Source organism: Macaca fascicularis, chromosome 3 (genome assembly GCF_037993035.2).
Source record: "Macaca fascicularis isolate 582-1 chromosome 3, T2T-MFA8v1.1".
Taxonomy (NCBI): Eukaryota; Metazoa; Chordata; class Mammalia; order Primates; family Cercopithecidae; genus Macaca; species Macaca fascicularis.
Genome location: NC_088377.1, coordinates 51,049,814 through 51,065,084, shown reverse-complemented (window position 1 = coordinate 51,065,084; position 15,271 = coordinate 51,049,814). Strand labels below are relative to the sequence as shown.

General features: G+C 51.2%; 1 protein-coding gene and 1 pseudogene across 7 annotated transcripts in view; both read right to left on the bottom strand.

The window, feature by feature from the left end:
- Window positions 1–6,158: 6,158 nt before the first annotated feature.
- On the bottom strand, window positions 6,159–7,336 carry LOC141409833 (uncharacterized; annotated as a pseudogene).
- The window catches only part of PRKRIP1 (PRKR interacting protein 1), a 31,825-nt gene continuing 22,712 nt past the window's right edge, over window positions 6,159–15,271 (bottom strand). For 3 of the 7 annotated variants that reach the window (XM_045389621.3, XM_074034626.1, XM_045389624.3), the window contains 2 exons: window positions 8,886–8,981; window positions 6,159–7,831 (listed from right to left, as the gene is read on the bottom strand). In XM_045389621.3, the coding sequence (XP_045245556.2) occupies window positions 7,731–7,831; window positions 8,886–8,981 (197 nt within the window). In that variant the 3' untranslated portion in view covers window positions 6,159–7,730. The remainder of the gene's footprint in view (window positions 7,832–8,885; window positions 8,982–15,271) is intronic. The other 4 variants (XR_012432297.1, XM_045389623.3, XM_074034625.1 and 1 more) reach the window with 2 other exon arrangements.

Here is a 15,271-nt window from a genome sequence, read left to right as displayed (position 1 = left end):
CTGCCCCTGGGTCCGGGCGCAAAAGGGAAGCCCCGGGCTTGGCAGGGGGAGCCTCGGGGGGTGCCTAGCATTGGACGCTGGCTGCATGGAGGGGTGGGGAGTGGGGACAGGGCGGGCGGGTGCCAGGTGGGCAGTGGAGGGGAAAAGAAGGTGGGGAGGGGAGAATCTGTCTGGCCACGCCTGAGTTTTCACAGGATTTTTTCTTTTTCTTTTTTTTTTTTTTCTGAGACAGGGTCTGGCTCTGTCACCCAGGCTGGACTGCAGTGGTGCGATCATGGTTCATTGCAGCCTCGAATTCCTGGGCTCAAGTGATCCTCCCGCCTCAGTCACCCAAAGTGCTGAGGCTACAGGCAGGAGCCACCACACCGTGGTAATTAAAAAATTTTTGTTTGTTTTTTGAGAGGGAGTTTTGCCATGTCGCCCAGGCTGGAGTGCAGTAGTGCCATCTCCGCTCACTGCAACATCCGCCCCCGGGGTTGAAACGATTCTCCTCTCTCAGCTTCCTGAGCTACAGGTGCGGGCCACTAGCCTGGCTACTTTTTTGTATGTTCAGTAGAGACGGGGTTTCACCATGGTGGCTGGGCTGGTCTTGAACTCCTGACCTCAGTAGATCTGCTGGCCTCGGCCTCCCAAAGTGCTGGGATGACAGGTGTGAGTCACCGTGCCCGGTCAAAAAAAAAAAAAAAAAATTTTTTTTTAGAGATAGGTCTCCCTGTGTTGGCCAGACTGGTCTTAAACTGGCCTCAAGTGATTCTCTCAGCCTCTCAAAGCACTGGGATTACAGGTATGTGCCACAACGTCCAGCTGATTTTAAAATTTTTTTGAAAAATAGAGACGGGATCTCACTCTGTTGCCTCTGCTGGTCTCGAACTCCTGGGCTCAAGTGATCCTCCCACCTCGGCCTCCCAAAGTGCTGGGCATAGAGGCATAAGCCACCTTGCCTGGCCCCTGCCCAGGGTGTTGGATGGCACCACGAAGAGCTTGCACTGAGCTAATTGGGGGTTGCCACCCAGAGCGCACTGCCACTCACAGGCCCAGCAAGACCCCTGGGGTCCCAACCCCAGTGCAGCAGGCTGTCCTTCTCAGGCTGTTCGCACACAGCAGCAAAGCGTTTCTTCTTCTTCCACTCTCTACTGCAGGGAGCCTCTCACCCTTAATGGTGAACTCTGTGGTTTTACGAGTGAGGTAGTCAAACAGGAGCGTTCTTTTCAGGAAGTGCAGCACATGAATAATTCACAGACAGACAAGATGGGTTCCTATCAGCCCGGCGGTGCCAGACGGTCCCTTGGAGTCCTTCCTCCGTGCCGGGTAGGCTGCTGCGTGCCCTACATAGGATTTTTCCATCTGTCACAACAGCATTGGACCGTGACACATTTATCCAAACGAAGGAAAAATTCCACTCATGTCAGCCAGCCCACATTTTATGACAATTGGAAGAGTAGATGTTACGGACGCCAGGTTAAATCCATCTACACTTCGAGTTGTATTTTACAGACTACTGCTGAGAGCCAGAATGAAACCACGAGGACACTTAGTCTAATAAACCAGGTTTCCCCCTCCAGGTTACTGACCTAAAAGGCAGGTTAGGCCCTAACATGGGCATAAGAAAAGCCCAGGGTTCCTTACTGGCCCTCCTCCTGCCACCCCCATCAATGGCTATGGGTAAGGGATCATTTGAATTTCAGGGGGCAAAGTCCTCAAAAAGCAATCATGCTATGGCTTTCCAACGTGGAGTTCTTGGTAAAATGTATCTCGATGGCTCACGCCTGTAATCCCAGCACTTTGGAAGGCTGATCACCTGAGGCCAGGAGTTCAAGACCAGCCACGTCAACTGGTGAAACTCCGTCTCTACTAAAAATACAAAAATTAGCCAGGTGTGGTAGTGCACGCCTGTAGTCCCAGCTACTGGGGAGGCTGAGGCAGAAGAATCGATTGAACTTGGGAGGCGGAGGTTGCAGTGAGCCAAGATCATGCCATTGTACTCCAGTCTGGGTCAGAGAGCAAGACTCTGTCTCAAAAAAAAAAAAAAAAAAAACCCAGGAAGAAAACACTTTGTAAACGGCAGTAGTTTGCATCACAGATGAAAGTGCTTTCAGCAAAGGAGTCCTTTGTTGAATTCTCACTCTTGCAGCAACTTCACTCATCCCTGAGAAAGCTTCCTGTGCCTGTTACTGATGCCGCCACCCCCCCCGGGCACATTTATCCAGCATGCCCAGACAGAAGCAAAATGCAAGTCATAATTGCCAGTGCTTTTCAGAGCTGGTTTACTAACCAAACAGAATAGCTTGCTTGCTTTTCTCTCCCTTCCTCCCTTCCTCTTTTTCTCTTTTCTCTTTCTCCCTTTCTCCCTCCCTCCCTTCATTCCTTTCCTTCCTTCTCTCCCTTCCTCCTCCGTCCCTCCGTCCCTCACTTCCTCCTTTCTTTCCCCTTCCTTCCTTCCTCCCTCCTTCCCCCCTCCCTCTCTTCCTCCCCCCTCCCTCCCTTCCTTCCTTTTTATTCCTTTCTTTTTTTTTCTCTCTCTCTCTCTCTCATTTTATGAGACAGTCTCGCTCTGTTGCCCAGGCTGGAGTGCAATGGTGCCATCTCGGCTCACTGTAACCTCCACCTCCAGAGTTCAAGCAATTCTCATGCCTCAGCCTCCCAAGTAACTGGGATTACAGGCACAGGCCAGTAAGCCTGGCTAATTTTTGTATTTTTAGTAGAGACAGGGTTTCACCATGTTGGTCAGACCGGTCTCAGAACTCCTAGCCTCACATGATCTGCCGGCCTCAGCCTCCCAAAATGTTGAGATTACTGGGTTGAGTTACCACGCCTGGCCTATAATAGCTTTTTCTTTTTGAGATGGAGTTTCGCTCGTCATCCAGGCTGGATTGCAATGGCGTGATCTCGGCTCACTGCAACCTCCACCTCCCGAGTTCAAGCAATTCTCCTGCCTCAGCCTCCCAAGTAGCTGGGATTACAGGTGCCCACCACTATGCCCAGCTAATTTTTGTATATATTTTTTAGGAGACGGGGTTTCACCGTGTTGGCCAGGCTGGTCTCCAACTCCTGACCTCAGGTGATCTGCCCGCATAAACCCAGCTCCTAAACCCAGACGATGTTTCAGCCGTCAGCCCTAGGTCAGCTGTCTCAGAAGGGTTCCCTCAACCACTCAGCTGCTGGCAACCATGAGTCCCCTCCCCATCGGGTCGTGTGAATTCTCCCACATCCATGTCGCTGGACTCTCCCCTACTTCTCCCTGTCCTCACTTGCTTCTGCACTAACTCAGGCCACCATCACCTCTGGTCTGCATGGCAAGGCAGGAGCCTTGTCCCTTTCCACAAACTCAAAGGTCCCCCATGTCTCTCCATTCCAGCCCCTACCCTGTGACCTTTGAGACTCCAGTCCCCTTATTAACAGGGTCTGAGGCCATGGCAGGGTGCCTCGTCCCTCCCCAGCTCGCTTTCTGGGCACTCTTGTTCTCCTGAGCCGCCTAAGAGTTCACCTTGGTGCTCGCCCTTGCAGAGGCCTGGGTCAAGTGCCCACACAGCATGCTGTGCTGCTCTCCCGGATCCTGTTCTGCTGAGACCTGGAGCCCCCTGAAGGCAAGGACTGTGTTTTGTCCACCACCATCCCCAGTGCCTAGCAATGGGCCTTGGAATCCTTTGGATTTTGCACTTAGTGGATGCTCAATAAACATTTGCTGTTTTATTATTATTTTTTGAGACGAAGTTTCACTCTTGTTGCCCAGGGTAGAGTGCAGTGGTGCCATTTCGGCTGACTGCAACCTCTGACTCCTGGGTTCAAGCAATTCTCCTGCCTTAGCCTCCCAAGTAGCTGGGATTTACAGGCTGTCATCACCACGCCTGGCTAATTTTTGTATTTTTAGTAGAGACAGGGTTTCACCGTGTTGGCCAGGCTGGTCTCGAACTCCTGATCTCAGGTGATCCACTCACCTCGGCCTCCAAGTGCTGGGATTACAGGTGTGAGCCACTGCACCTGGCCTTTTATTTCTGAGATGAGGTCTTACTTTGTTACCCAGGCTGGAGTGCAGAGGCAGAATCATGGTTCACTGCAGCCTGGATCTCCCAGGCTCAAGTGATTCTCCCACTTTAGCCTCGGAAGTAGCGAGGTCTGTGCCACCAGGCCAGGCGCACTTTTCAATTTTTATTTGGTAGAGACGGGGGGTCTCACTATGTTGCTCAGGCTGGTCTTGAACTCCTGGCCTTAGGTGATCCTCTCGCCTAGGCCTCCCAAAGTGCTGGGGTTATAGGCGAGAGCCACCGCACCCGGTGGCTTTACCATGTTCTGTGGAGTAAGAAAACAGGAAACAGCCACCCGGAACTTGCTCCAGGTTAATTTCCAAGAATGTTCTCTCTACTGAAATATATGTTAATATATGGTAATCATAGCTCACTTTAGTCAAGTACGCCAAATAGTAAACAGAAATTAACTTCCAAGAGGGAGAAGGAGAAAACACGCATCTCCACGATGAATGCAAAGGAACTGGCCTGAGTTCTATTTCCAACAGTTAGTAGAACACTCTTCTAACTCAATTTTAATGTCTTAGTTTTTTTTTTTTTTTTAACCAAAATATAAATGTAGGAAATAGGGAAGTAAATTTAAAATCGTAACAGGGCAGGGCTTGGTGGTGCACACCTGTAATCCCAGCACTTTGGGAGGCCGAGGTGGGAGGGTCGTTTGAGCCCAGGAGGTGGAGACCTGCCTGAGCAAGATGCAAAACCCCGTCTCTACAAAAAATACAAAAATTAGCCAGGCACGGTGGTGCACACCTGTAGTCCCAGCTACTTGGGAGGATGAGGGAGGAGAATGGCTTGAGCCTGAGAGGTGGAGGTTGCAGTGAGCCGAGATCACGCCACTGCACCCCAGCCTGGGCAAAAGGGCCAGACTTTGTTTCAAAAACAATCAAAAATTAGGCTGGCATGGTGGTACATGCTTGCAGTCCTGCAGGGAGGCTGAGGTGGGAGGAATGCTTGAGACCAGGAGTTGCAGGCTGCAGTGAGCAATGATGGCACCACTGCACTCCAGCCAGGATAACACAGCAAGACGTTGTCTCAAAGTTAACTAATTAAGGGGGCGGGTTCTGTAGTAGAATCTCCTGGAGCAGGTACCTGTTTAAATGTATATTTGGGCGTGAATCCTAATGATGCAGAATCACAGGGGCATCACCAGGGAACCTAGACATGTTTGTTTTTGAAACAGGGTCTCACTGTGTTACCCAAGCTGCAGTGCAGTGGAGTGATCACGGCTCACTGCAGCCTTGAACTCCTGGGCTCAAGGGATCCTCCTACCTCAGCTTCCCAAGTAGCTGGGACTGTAAGTGCGCACCATCATGCCCAGCTAATTTTAAAATTTTTTGTAGAGATGAGGTCTCACTCTGTTGCCCAGGCTAGTCTCAAACTCCTGGGTCCAAGCAATCCTCCCGCCTTGGCCTTCCAAAGTGCTGGGATTACAGGCATGAACTCACTGTGCCTGGCCATGAGAATTCTTGTGTGTGAGGTTTTCTGAGATGATTGTGTTACCTACACCTCTGTGTTCAGTCCAGACTCCTTCCCACCCAACAGCGATGAGGGACGTTACTTCATGATTCTCCCCTAATCTTGTGTTTTTTTATGGGGGGTGGGCAGGGGCTCTCAGTATCACCCACTACTTTCTCAATGATGACATCTGTTTGTTCCTCTTTTCCCAAATAAATGATGCCCTGAAGAAAAAATCTCTCAACTTAAGGTCCTAATGACCTAATAATAATGGCCAGAAATGGCTACAGGACACATCCTGCCTAAACATCTCTGCACCCCATGGGGGTGAAGCCCACCGCAACCTGGCATCCTGCTGCATCGCCATGTGCCCGCCCACCCAACACACGCCCGTGGCGACTGTCTCTCTTGGCCCAGTGAGCTGGCAGAGACAGGAAGGGACTTGCCCACAGTCCCCTGGCTTACCAGAGGCAGGGAAAGGATTAAAAGCTAGGTCATCAGGCTCCAAGCCCTAGCACCCTCCGCAGCACTAAGGAGGCCCACAAACTCCAGGCTGCAGATTCAGGGCAGGGGCTGTGACACACATGGGGTCGGGGAGAGGGATGGAAACCAACAGTCCAAAGACAGGAGAACTAAAACCGAAACGCAAACCTGCCAGTCCCAGACAAAGACAAAAACAGGTTTCAAAATGTACAGCCAGGGCATGTGCTCATTTATTTAGGGCTGACTCTCCGTGTCTGATTCCTGGGAAAGAAAATCCCTGTGACATGAACCGATGAAGGGACAGAAGCTATCACAGATGTTACAGGGCTCAGAGCGGGGCCGGGGAAATCTACACTACAGAAGTAAAAGCAACAGAAAATGTTTCTGGGTTTCCTTTCCCTTCACTCAAAACCACTATTTCCTTAATTCTATCAAAGTATGTAAGGGGCACAAAATAGACTCAGGAACTTGGGCTTAAATCATCCAAAAATGGAGCCAAGGCTCTAACTAGCAACCGTCTCTGTCGTCCCTGTTGGCCTCAAAACACTGAGGTCAAAGGCTGGTCTCGGCTCCTCCCAGGCACCCTGGCTCCCAGCACAGTGCCCCGCCCTCTGTGTTCATCATCATCATCGTTTTTTAAGAGACAGGGTCTCGCTCTATTGCCCAGGTTGGCCTTGAATCCCTGGACTCCAGCGGTCCTCCTGCCTTGGCCTTCCGAGTAGCTGGGATTCCAGGCACACGCCTCTGTGCTGGGCTGCCCTGCTTTCTGCAGGTGCCTTCTCTGCACGGGCCCAGTGCCTCCTGGATGCCAGTCTGGGGCTGTGCCACCTGAGGACAAAGGAGTTCTGCCTCTCTTCTCCCCGCTGGTCCCAACTGCTATGACCTGGCGGAAAGCCCTAACGGTTGCAGTCATGCAAGGAGGAGCTCCACCCACTTGACCGAGTCCCTCCTCTCTCAGCCCGTTCTGTTTAGACCCCCTTCCACTTCGGGATGAAAATGCAGCTGTCGGCGAGAGAATCCCCGTCCGGCTGGGAATCCCCTGCCCTCTGCTCTGGCTCGGTCCAGCTTGCATTCTCCATCTGCTCACTCTCTGGTCAACGGCTCTTCCCCCACAGCCCTTTCCACACACCCCATGCCCTTGTGATCCAGCCCCTGGTGAAATCCCTGGCCCGGGCCTCCCTGTGCACACCCAGGGCTTCCCAGAACACACAGGGCACTGGGAGCTGCAGTGGGAGCAGACCCTCTGTGGTGTGGTTCCCACTTCCCACTGGAGTGGGTGGGCAACATGGACTAGCCCCACAGCCGAGGCCATCTCCTCACTGAGCCTGGGACCAGGTCCACATAATGGGGTTCAGTCCCCATGGGAATGGTGGCATCTCACAGCCTTCTCCAGAGTGTTTGTAACTCACGGTCCACACGTCCCAACAAAATGCAAGGGTGTTCTGCTCTTTACTAAATAAACGCTCCCTTCCCAGAAACCAGCCCCAAACTCATCACTGTTCAAATATGTGACAAGGTGAGGCTCTCTGTCCCCGTTTACCAGGAACACGGATGGCATCTGCAAGGCAGTGCCTTTGAGTGTCAGGGAGACGGCCCCTCAGGCTCCCAACCCTGCCGAAAGCAGGACTGCGAGCGGCTCGGGAGGGGTCTCCTTTGCTCTCCATCCAGTGGGTCAGCGGGTCCTTGCAGGGAAGAAAGAGCCAAACAGCCACCTTTCCTTTCTGGTCACAGCACGAGCCGGGTTCCAGGCAGCGGCTGTGGCAAACACTGTCATCGCCCCATGATGAAACTGGGCACCTCCTCCTCCTCCTCCTCCGTTCCAGACGCCTCTGCAGAGCTGCTGGACCCCTGCTCCTGGGGCTGACCAGGTCCTGTAACCACACGACATTCAAATCACACACATGCAGAATGGTTCAGGATCAAGTGTGCTTTCAAAGAGGAGAGCTGATGGGAAGTCAGAAGTTCCTGTTCCTGGACCGCACAGCGAGAAACCAGGGCCACGCCTCACGCCTGCCAGTCCCCTGAGCCATTCCCCGGAAGTAAGGGTGGGTCACAGACCTGATCTACCACCGCTCTCACGGGTGTACCCCATCTTTACCTAAAGGCCCAGCAGCACACGCAAGACCCGACACCCCATAAACCAGGCCCTATTACTTTTTTTTTTTTTTTTTTTTTTTTTTGAGACGGAGTCTCGCTCTGTCGCCCAGGCTGGAGTGCAGTGGCCGGATCTCAGCTCACTGCAAGCTCCGCCTCCCGGGTTCACGCCATTCTCCTGCCTCAGCCTCCCGAGTAGCTGGGACTACAGGCGCCCACCACCTCGCCCGGCTATTTTTTTGTATTTTTTTAGTAGAGACGGGGTTTCACCGTGTTAGCCAGGATGGTCTCGATCTCCTGACCTCGTGATCTGCCCGTCTCGGCCTCCCAAATTGCTGGGATTACAGGCTTGAGCCACCGCGCCCGGCCTTTTTTTTTTTTTTTTTTGAGACGGAGTCTCGCTCTGTCACCCAGGCTGGAGTGCAGTGGCCGGATCTCAGCTCACTGCAAGCTCCGCCTCCCGGGTTCACGCCATTCTCCTGCCTCAGCCTCCCGAGTAGTTGGGACTACAGGCGCCCGCCACCGCGCCCGGCTAGTTTTTTTTTTGTATTTTTTAGTAGAGACGGGGTTTCACCGTGTTAGCCAGGATGGGGCCCTACTACTTTTACATGGCTCCTGCCCCCTGCCATGGCCACCTCCTGGGTGGGCAAATTCCTGACCCACCTCTTCAACACCTAACGCCAGGCTGACAACACTCTCGCTGAAGTCTCAAGTTCTCACTGGTGTCCACGAAAGGATTTCTGAAACCTGTGTGGCAGAGGACTCTGCCCCTACACATACGCCAGCTTCCCAGCTCCTCCCAAGTATGGCCCAGGAAGCCCCTCCTGACACCTGTGAGCAGCGCGCGGTCCCTGTTCCCGTCATGGCTGCCAGCCAGAAGCAGAGCACGAGGACAATGTGTTCCCAACTCCTTCCCTCCCCGGCTTCCTGTGGGAGCAGGAGGACAAGAGAGAGTTGGAAAGGTGGAGGCAGAGACCACAAGGCAGCAGATGGCCTGGCTTAGCCACGCCAGGACACTGCCCGCAGGCACAGTGGCCTCAGCCAACTCGCAACTGGGTGGGCTCACCCGGGCCAGCCAATGCTCCTCCCAGCACATGTGCAGGGCTTGCCCTGGCCACCCCCACGCCCACTACACACCCTGAGCGCTGCCACTGCTGTGTCACCACAGGGCAGAAAAGGGCCTCTAAGCAGGAGGCCCTGCACAGCCGAAGGCACAGCCTTGCCTAAAGTTCACTGTCATACCCAGGATGGGACCCCAGAAAGAACACACACGGCTCTGGTGAAAGCATCTGGAAGATTTAATTTCATTAATTTGGGGCATCCCTTTTTCCCCTCAACCTCATACCACACAGCATGATTAGCTTTGAAAGTTCAAATGGGGAAGCTGGGTGCAATGGTGCACACCTGTAATCCCAGCACTTTGGGAGGCTGAGGATGGATCACTCGAGCCCAGGAGTTTGAGACAAGCCTGGGCAACACAGCAAGTCCCATCTCTACAAAAAATGGCCTGGTGACACATGCCTATAGTCCTCACTACTCATGAGGCTGAGGCAAGAGGACCTTTTGGGCCCAGGAGTTCAAGGCTGCAGTGAGCCATGCCACTGCACTGCAGCCTGAAGTATCACTCTTATATATCCATTTTACAGATGAAGAAGATAGCCCAGAGAGGTGGAGGAACTTGCTGCTCGAGATCTCCTATTCGCTAAGACAGGGACCCAGGCTTAAACACGCTCTCTGACTCTCTCGGCCTCTGCCTACGTTGTCTGCAGAAATTGCATAAGGGGCCGGGCACGGTGGCTCACATCTGTAATCCCAATACCCTGGGAGACCAAGGTAGATGGATCATGAGGTCAGGAGTTTGAGACCAGCCTGACCAACATGGGGGAAACCCCATCTCTACTAAAAATACAAAAATTAGTCGGGCGTGGTGGCGGGCACCTGTAATCCCAGCCACTCGGGAGGCTGAGGCAGGAGAATCGCCTGAACCCAGGAGGCAGAGGTTGCAGTGAGCCAAGATCATGCCACTGCACTCCAGCCTGGGTGACAGAGAGAGACTCTGTTTCAAAACAAAAAAAACAAGCATAGGGTCTGATCTTTAATTCTGCTCCTGATGAATCGTAGAATACTGGTTGAGCTGGATGTTTGTGGATAGGAGCAACAGAGGAGGACTGGAAGCATTTCCCGTGGCTGAAAAGCCTTTGAAAATGCAGTATGGGCTGAAGATCCCTTATCCAAAATGCTCGGGACCAGAGGTGTTTCAGATTTCGGATGTTTTCAGATTTTGGAATATCCGCATCTACACAATGAGATACCTTGGGGATGGGACCCAAGTCTAAACATGAAGTTCATTATGTTTCATGTAACCCCCCATACACATAGCCTGAAGGTAAATATAACATTTCAAAATAATTTTGTGGCTGAGTATGGTGGCTCACACCTGTAATCCCAACACTTTGGGAGCCGGAGGCAGGTGGATAACTTGAAGTCAGGAGTTTGAGACCAGCCTGGCCAACATGGTGAAATCTCATCTCTATAAAAACACAAAAATTAGGCCAGGCACAGTGGCTCACACCTGTAATCCTAGCACTTTCAAAGGCTGAGGCGGGTGAATCACTTGAGGTCAGGAGTTCGAAACCAGCCTGGCCAACACGGCGAAACCCCATCTCTACTAAAAATACAAAAATTAGCCAGATGTGGTGGTGCACCTGTAATCCCAGCTACTTGGGAGGCTGAGGCAGAAGAATTGCTTGAACCAGGGGTGGGGGATGGGTGGAGGTTGCAGCAAGCTGAGATCGTGCCACTTCACTCTAGCCTGGGCAAGAGCGAAACTCTGTCTCAGAAATAAAAAAGGAAAATTAGCCAGGCGTGGTGGCGCACGCCTGTCATTGAGCTAATTGGGAGGCTGAAGCAGGAAAATCGCTTGAACCCGGGAGGCAGGGGTTGCAGTGAGCCAAGATCACGCCACTGCACTCCAGCCTGCACAATAGAGCAAGACTCCATCTCTAATAATAATTTTGTGTATGAAACACAGTTGTGTACAATGAACCATCAGAAAGCAAAGGCGTCTACCTCTCACCCATGTGGCTGATCTGTGGCTTGGTGTCACCATCATTTCTGACTCTGAATTTATTTGTGACTGATAAGCAATCCTTTTCATACACTTACTCACACATAAGTGCTTAACAGTAATAAATGTGATGGGCCATTCATACAGTAGAAAATAGTATGTTCAGAGTAATTAAGCAGCACAGCTGCATCACGAGAACACCTGGATCGGCTGCTAAATGGTAACAATGGTAACAAACCACCTACTATGCTGTGTTTGAATTAAAGGGTTACGGGACACTTTTTTTTTTTTTTTTTAAGACGGAGTCTCACTCTGTCACCAGGCTAGAGTGCAGTGGTGTGATCACAGCTCACTGTAGCCTCCTGAGTAGCTGAGACTATGGGTGTGTGCCACCACACCTGGCTAAGTTTTGTATTTGTTGTAGAGATGAGGTCTCAACCATGTTGCCAAGGGTGGTCTTGAACTCCTTGAACAGTAAGAGTTCAAGACCAGCCTGGCCAACATGGCGAAACCCCATCTCCACTAAAAATACAAAAATTAGCCAGGCGCGGTGGCGGGTTCCTGTAATCTCAGCTGCCCTGAAGGCTGAGGTTCAAGTGATCCTCCCTCGTTGGCCTCCCAAAGTGCTGGGATTACAGACATGAGCCACCGTGCCCAGCCTCATTTTTCAATTTTTCATGAACTTCTGTTCATGGCTTTTGGTGTTTCAACTTTTTATCCCTCTGCTTCCTCAGGTCATGTGTGGCAGTCATTCTTGGCTTTCTGGGCTATAGATAAACATAAATGCTTCCTCTTTTTCTTATCACTGTTACCCATAGGGGGATCTGCAGGCCTTTTTGACGTTTTCAACAGTGTCTTTACACAACAAAGTGGAGAACAAGCAAAAAAACTGTGAGTAAGCATGGAGGTCTGGGCCCTGTGTGGGGCATCGTGGGGAACCTGCCGCTGGTGCATATGGTCTGTCTTAGAGGCGCCATTTTCTTACCCTCTGTGGGGGTGCTTGGGTGGGGGAAAATCTGGGTGTATGTGGACAGGTTGTATTGCGGTTGAAGGAGGCTGGGAGGGTCTTCTGTCCCTGGGAGACACTGAATCATCTGTGTTGTGTATCTGTGTTTCGACTGTGACCTCTCGCATGAGGTCAGGGGTGTAATTCCTACTTGGAGCGTCATGTCAGTGCTCAAAAGCTCTGAATTTTGCAGCATTTCTGAGTTTGGATTTTTGGGTTTGGGATGCTCAACCTGTATCTCACTAATAGTCTACGTAAGGGATTCTGAGTGTGTGGAAGACCTATTGTCATGGTCTAAGAGTATCACTCTCAGGGAGGAGAAACCCAGAAACCTGGGGCATAGTCAAGTCACTTGGCAATTCAACAAAACTACCCCAGTTCATTCCTTCAATGTGACAAATACATAACAGTAAGAAATCATCGGCCGGGCGCGGTGGCTCAAGCCTGTAATCCCAGCACTTTGGGAGGCCAAGACGGGCAGATCACGAGGTCAGGAGATTGAGACCATCCTGGCTAACATGGTGAAACTCCGTCTCTATTAAAAAAAAAAATAGAAAAAACTAGCCGGGCGAGGTGGTGGGCGCCTGTAGTCCCAGCTACTCGGGAGGCTGAGGCAGGAGAATGGCGTGAACCCGGGAGACAGAGCTTGCAGTGAGCTGAGATCCGGCCACTGCACTCCAGCCTGGGCGACAGAGCGAGACTCTGTCTCAAAAAAAAAAAAAAAAAGAAATCATCGGCCGCGCGCGGTGGCTCAAGCCTGTAATTCCAGCACTTTGGGAGGCCAAGACGGGCAGATCACGAGGTCAGGAGATTGAGACCATCCTGGCTAACATGGTGAAACTCCATCTCTATTAAAAAAAAAAATAGAAAAAACTAGCCGGGCGAGGTGGTGGGCGCCTGTAGTCCCAGCTACTCGGGAGGCGAGGCAGGAGAATGGCGTGAACCCGGGAGGCAGAGCTTGCAGTGAGCTGAGATCCGGCCACTGCACTCCAGCCTGGGCGACAGAGCAAGACTCCGTCTCAAAAAAAAAAAAAAAAAAAAAGAAATCATCAAGTGATTATTGCGCATCAGTTACTATGCTTAATGCTGGTGATACAAGAATTAAAAAGATACTGTCACAAATCAAAAGTGCTGGGATTACAGGCGTGAGCCACCATGCCTGGCTGAATTATGTTAATTTAAAAAGTCATTTAGGATGTCGGGGTCCCAGGATGGAATGTAGAAGGTGACACATGAATCCAAACGTATTATCAATGTACGAAATGATCTCTGTGAAGAGAGTGTGGGGAAAAGTGCTGATCAGCCAGGTGTGGCGGCTCAGCGCTTTGGGAGGCTGAGTCCGGAGGATCGCTTGAGCCCAGGAGTTCAAGACCAGCCTGGGCAATATAGTGTAACATCGTCTCAAATGTTTTTTTAAACATTAAAAACAAAAAAAGTGGCCCGGGGCTGTGGCTCACGCCTGTAATCCCAGCACTTTGGGAGGCCGAGACGGGCGGATCACGAGGTCAGGAGATCGAGACCATCCTGGCTAACATGGTGAAACCCCATCTCTACTAAAAATACAAAAAAACTAGCCAGGCGTAGTGGCAGGCACCTGTAGTCCCAGCTACTCTGGAGGCTGGGGCAGGAGAATGGCGTGAACCCGGGAGGCGGAGCTTGCAGTGACCTGAGATCGTGCCACTGCACTCCAGCCTGGGCGACTGAGCAAGACTCCATCTCAAACAAACAAACAAAAAAAAGTGCTGATCTAAGTAATTCTTGAAATGAGTGGCCTCTGTAAGGCTGAAGGGACTGCATATAGCAATGTCCCTAGTTGGTAATGGTGCTTCCCCCAGGGTAACAGTCAACAATTCTGAAGCCATTATCCATGTATGCTGGAATTGAGCAATGAAGCAAATGGCTAGCAGACGGTGGTAACAAAGATACTCACTACTGGGGTGAGAGGTGATAGAGAAATAAGGAGAGAAGGCTAGAATGAGCCATGTCGTACTGGGCTGGACTTGGAGACATCAGCATGAACTCAGGTTAGTGTAATATGGATGAGGTTGGTTATGGGTACTAGTAGTAACAGATATGTATGTATATACTGGTAGAGTACACAGGTAAATTTCCTGGCTTTGTCAGCTGAGAGAGCCTAAAAGCAACCATCCAGTAGCACAGAACATGCCTAGTCCCCAGACCTTGGGTTTTAATACCATTTCTCTAGTAAAAGCAGCCAGGGGCCAGGCACGGTGGCTCACGCCTGTAATCCCAGCACTTTGGGAGGCAGAGGCAGGTGGACTGTTTGCAGGCAGGAGTTTGAGACCAGCCTGGCCAACATGGTGAAACCCTGTCTCTGCTAAAAATACAAAAATTAGCTGGGTGTGGTGGCATGTGCCTATAATCCCAGCTACTCAGGAGGCTGAGGCAGGAGAATTGCCTGAACCCGGGAGGCAGAGGTTGCAGTGAGCCGAGATCATACCATTGCATTCCAGCCTGGGCAACAAAGAGTGAAACTCCATCTAAAAAAAAAAAAAGCAGCAGCCAGGACTTCTTGGACAAATGGCTGATCCCGGGCCCAGGGCAGGAAATACAAGACATGAGTCTGGAATATCCTATGGTACCAGGAAGTAAGGAAGCCAAGTGTGGCAGTTCATGCCTGTAATTAAAGCACTTTGGGAAGCTGAGGCAGGAAGACTGCTTGAGTCCAGGAGTTTGAGACCAGCCTGGGCCATATAGCAAGACCCTCGTGTCTACAAAAAAAATTTTAAAAATTAGCCAGGCATGGTGGTGCATGCCTGTGGGCCCAGCTACTTGGGAAGCTGAGGTGAGAGGATTGCTTGAGCCTGGAGTTTCAGGCTGCAGTGAGCTGCGATGGTGCCACTGCACTCCAGCCTAGGTAATAGAGAGAGACCCTGTCTCAAAAAAAAAAAAAAAAATACTGACAATGATGGGACTTTGTCAAGGGAACACAGGACCCAACTGAAAGAGCTCCCAATGGCCAAAGCTGGAATAATATGAGCAGCAGTAAAACAAATACAGTAATACCGGACTATAACCTAAAGTACAAGATGAATATCCACAAGTTCATACTGATAGAAGGAAATGATTAAATAATGATAAATACACAGAAATAACCCTTGAGTGCAGAATGACTTCAACGAC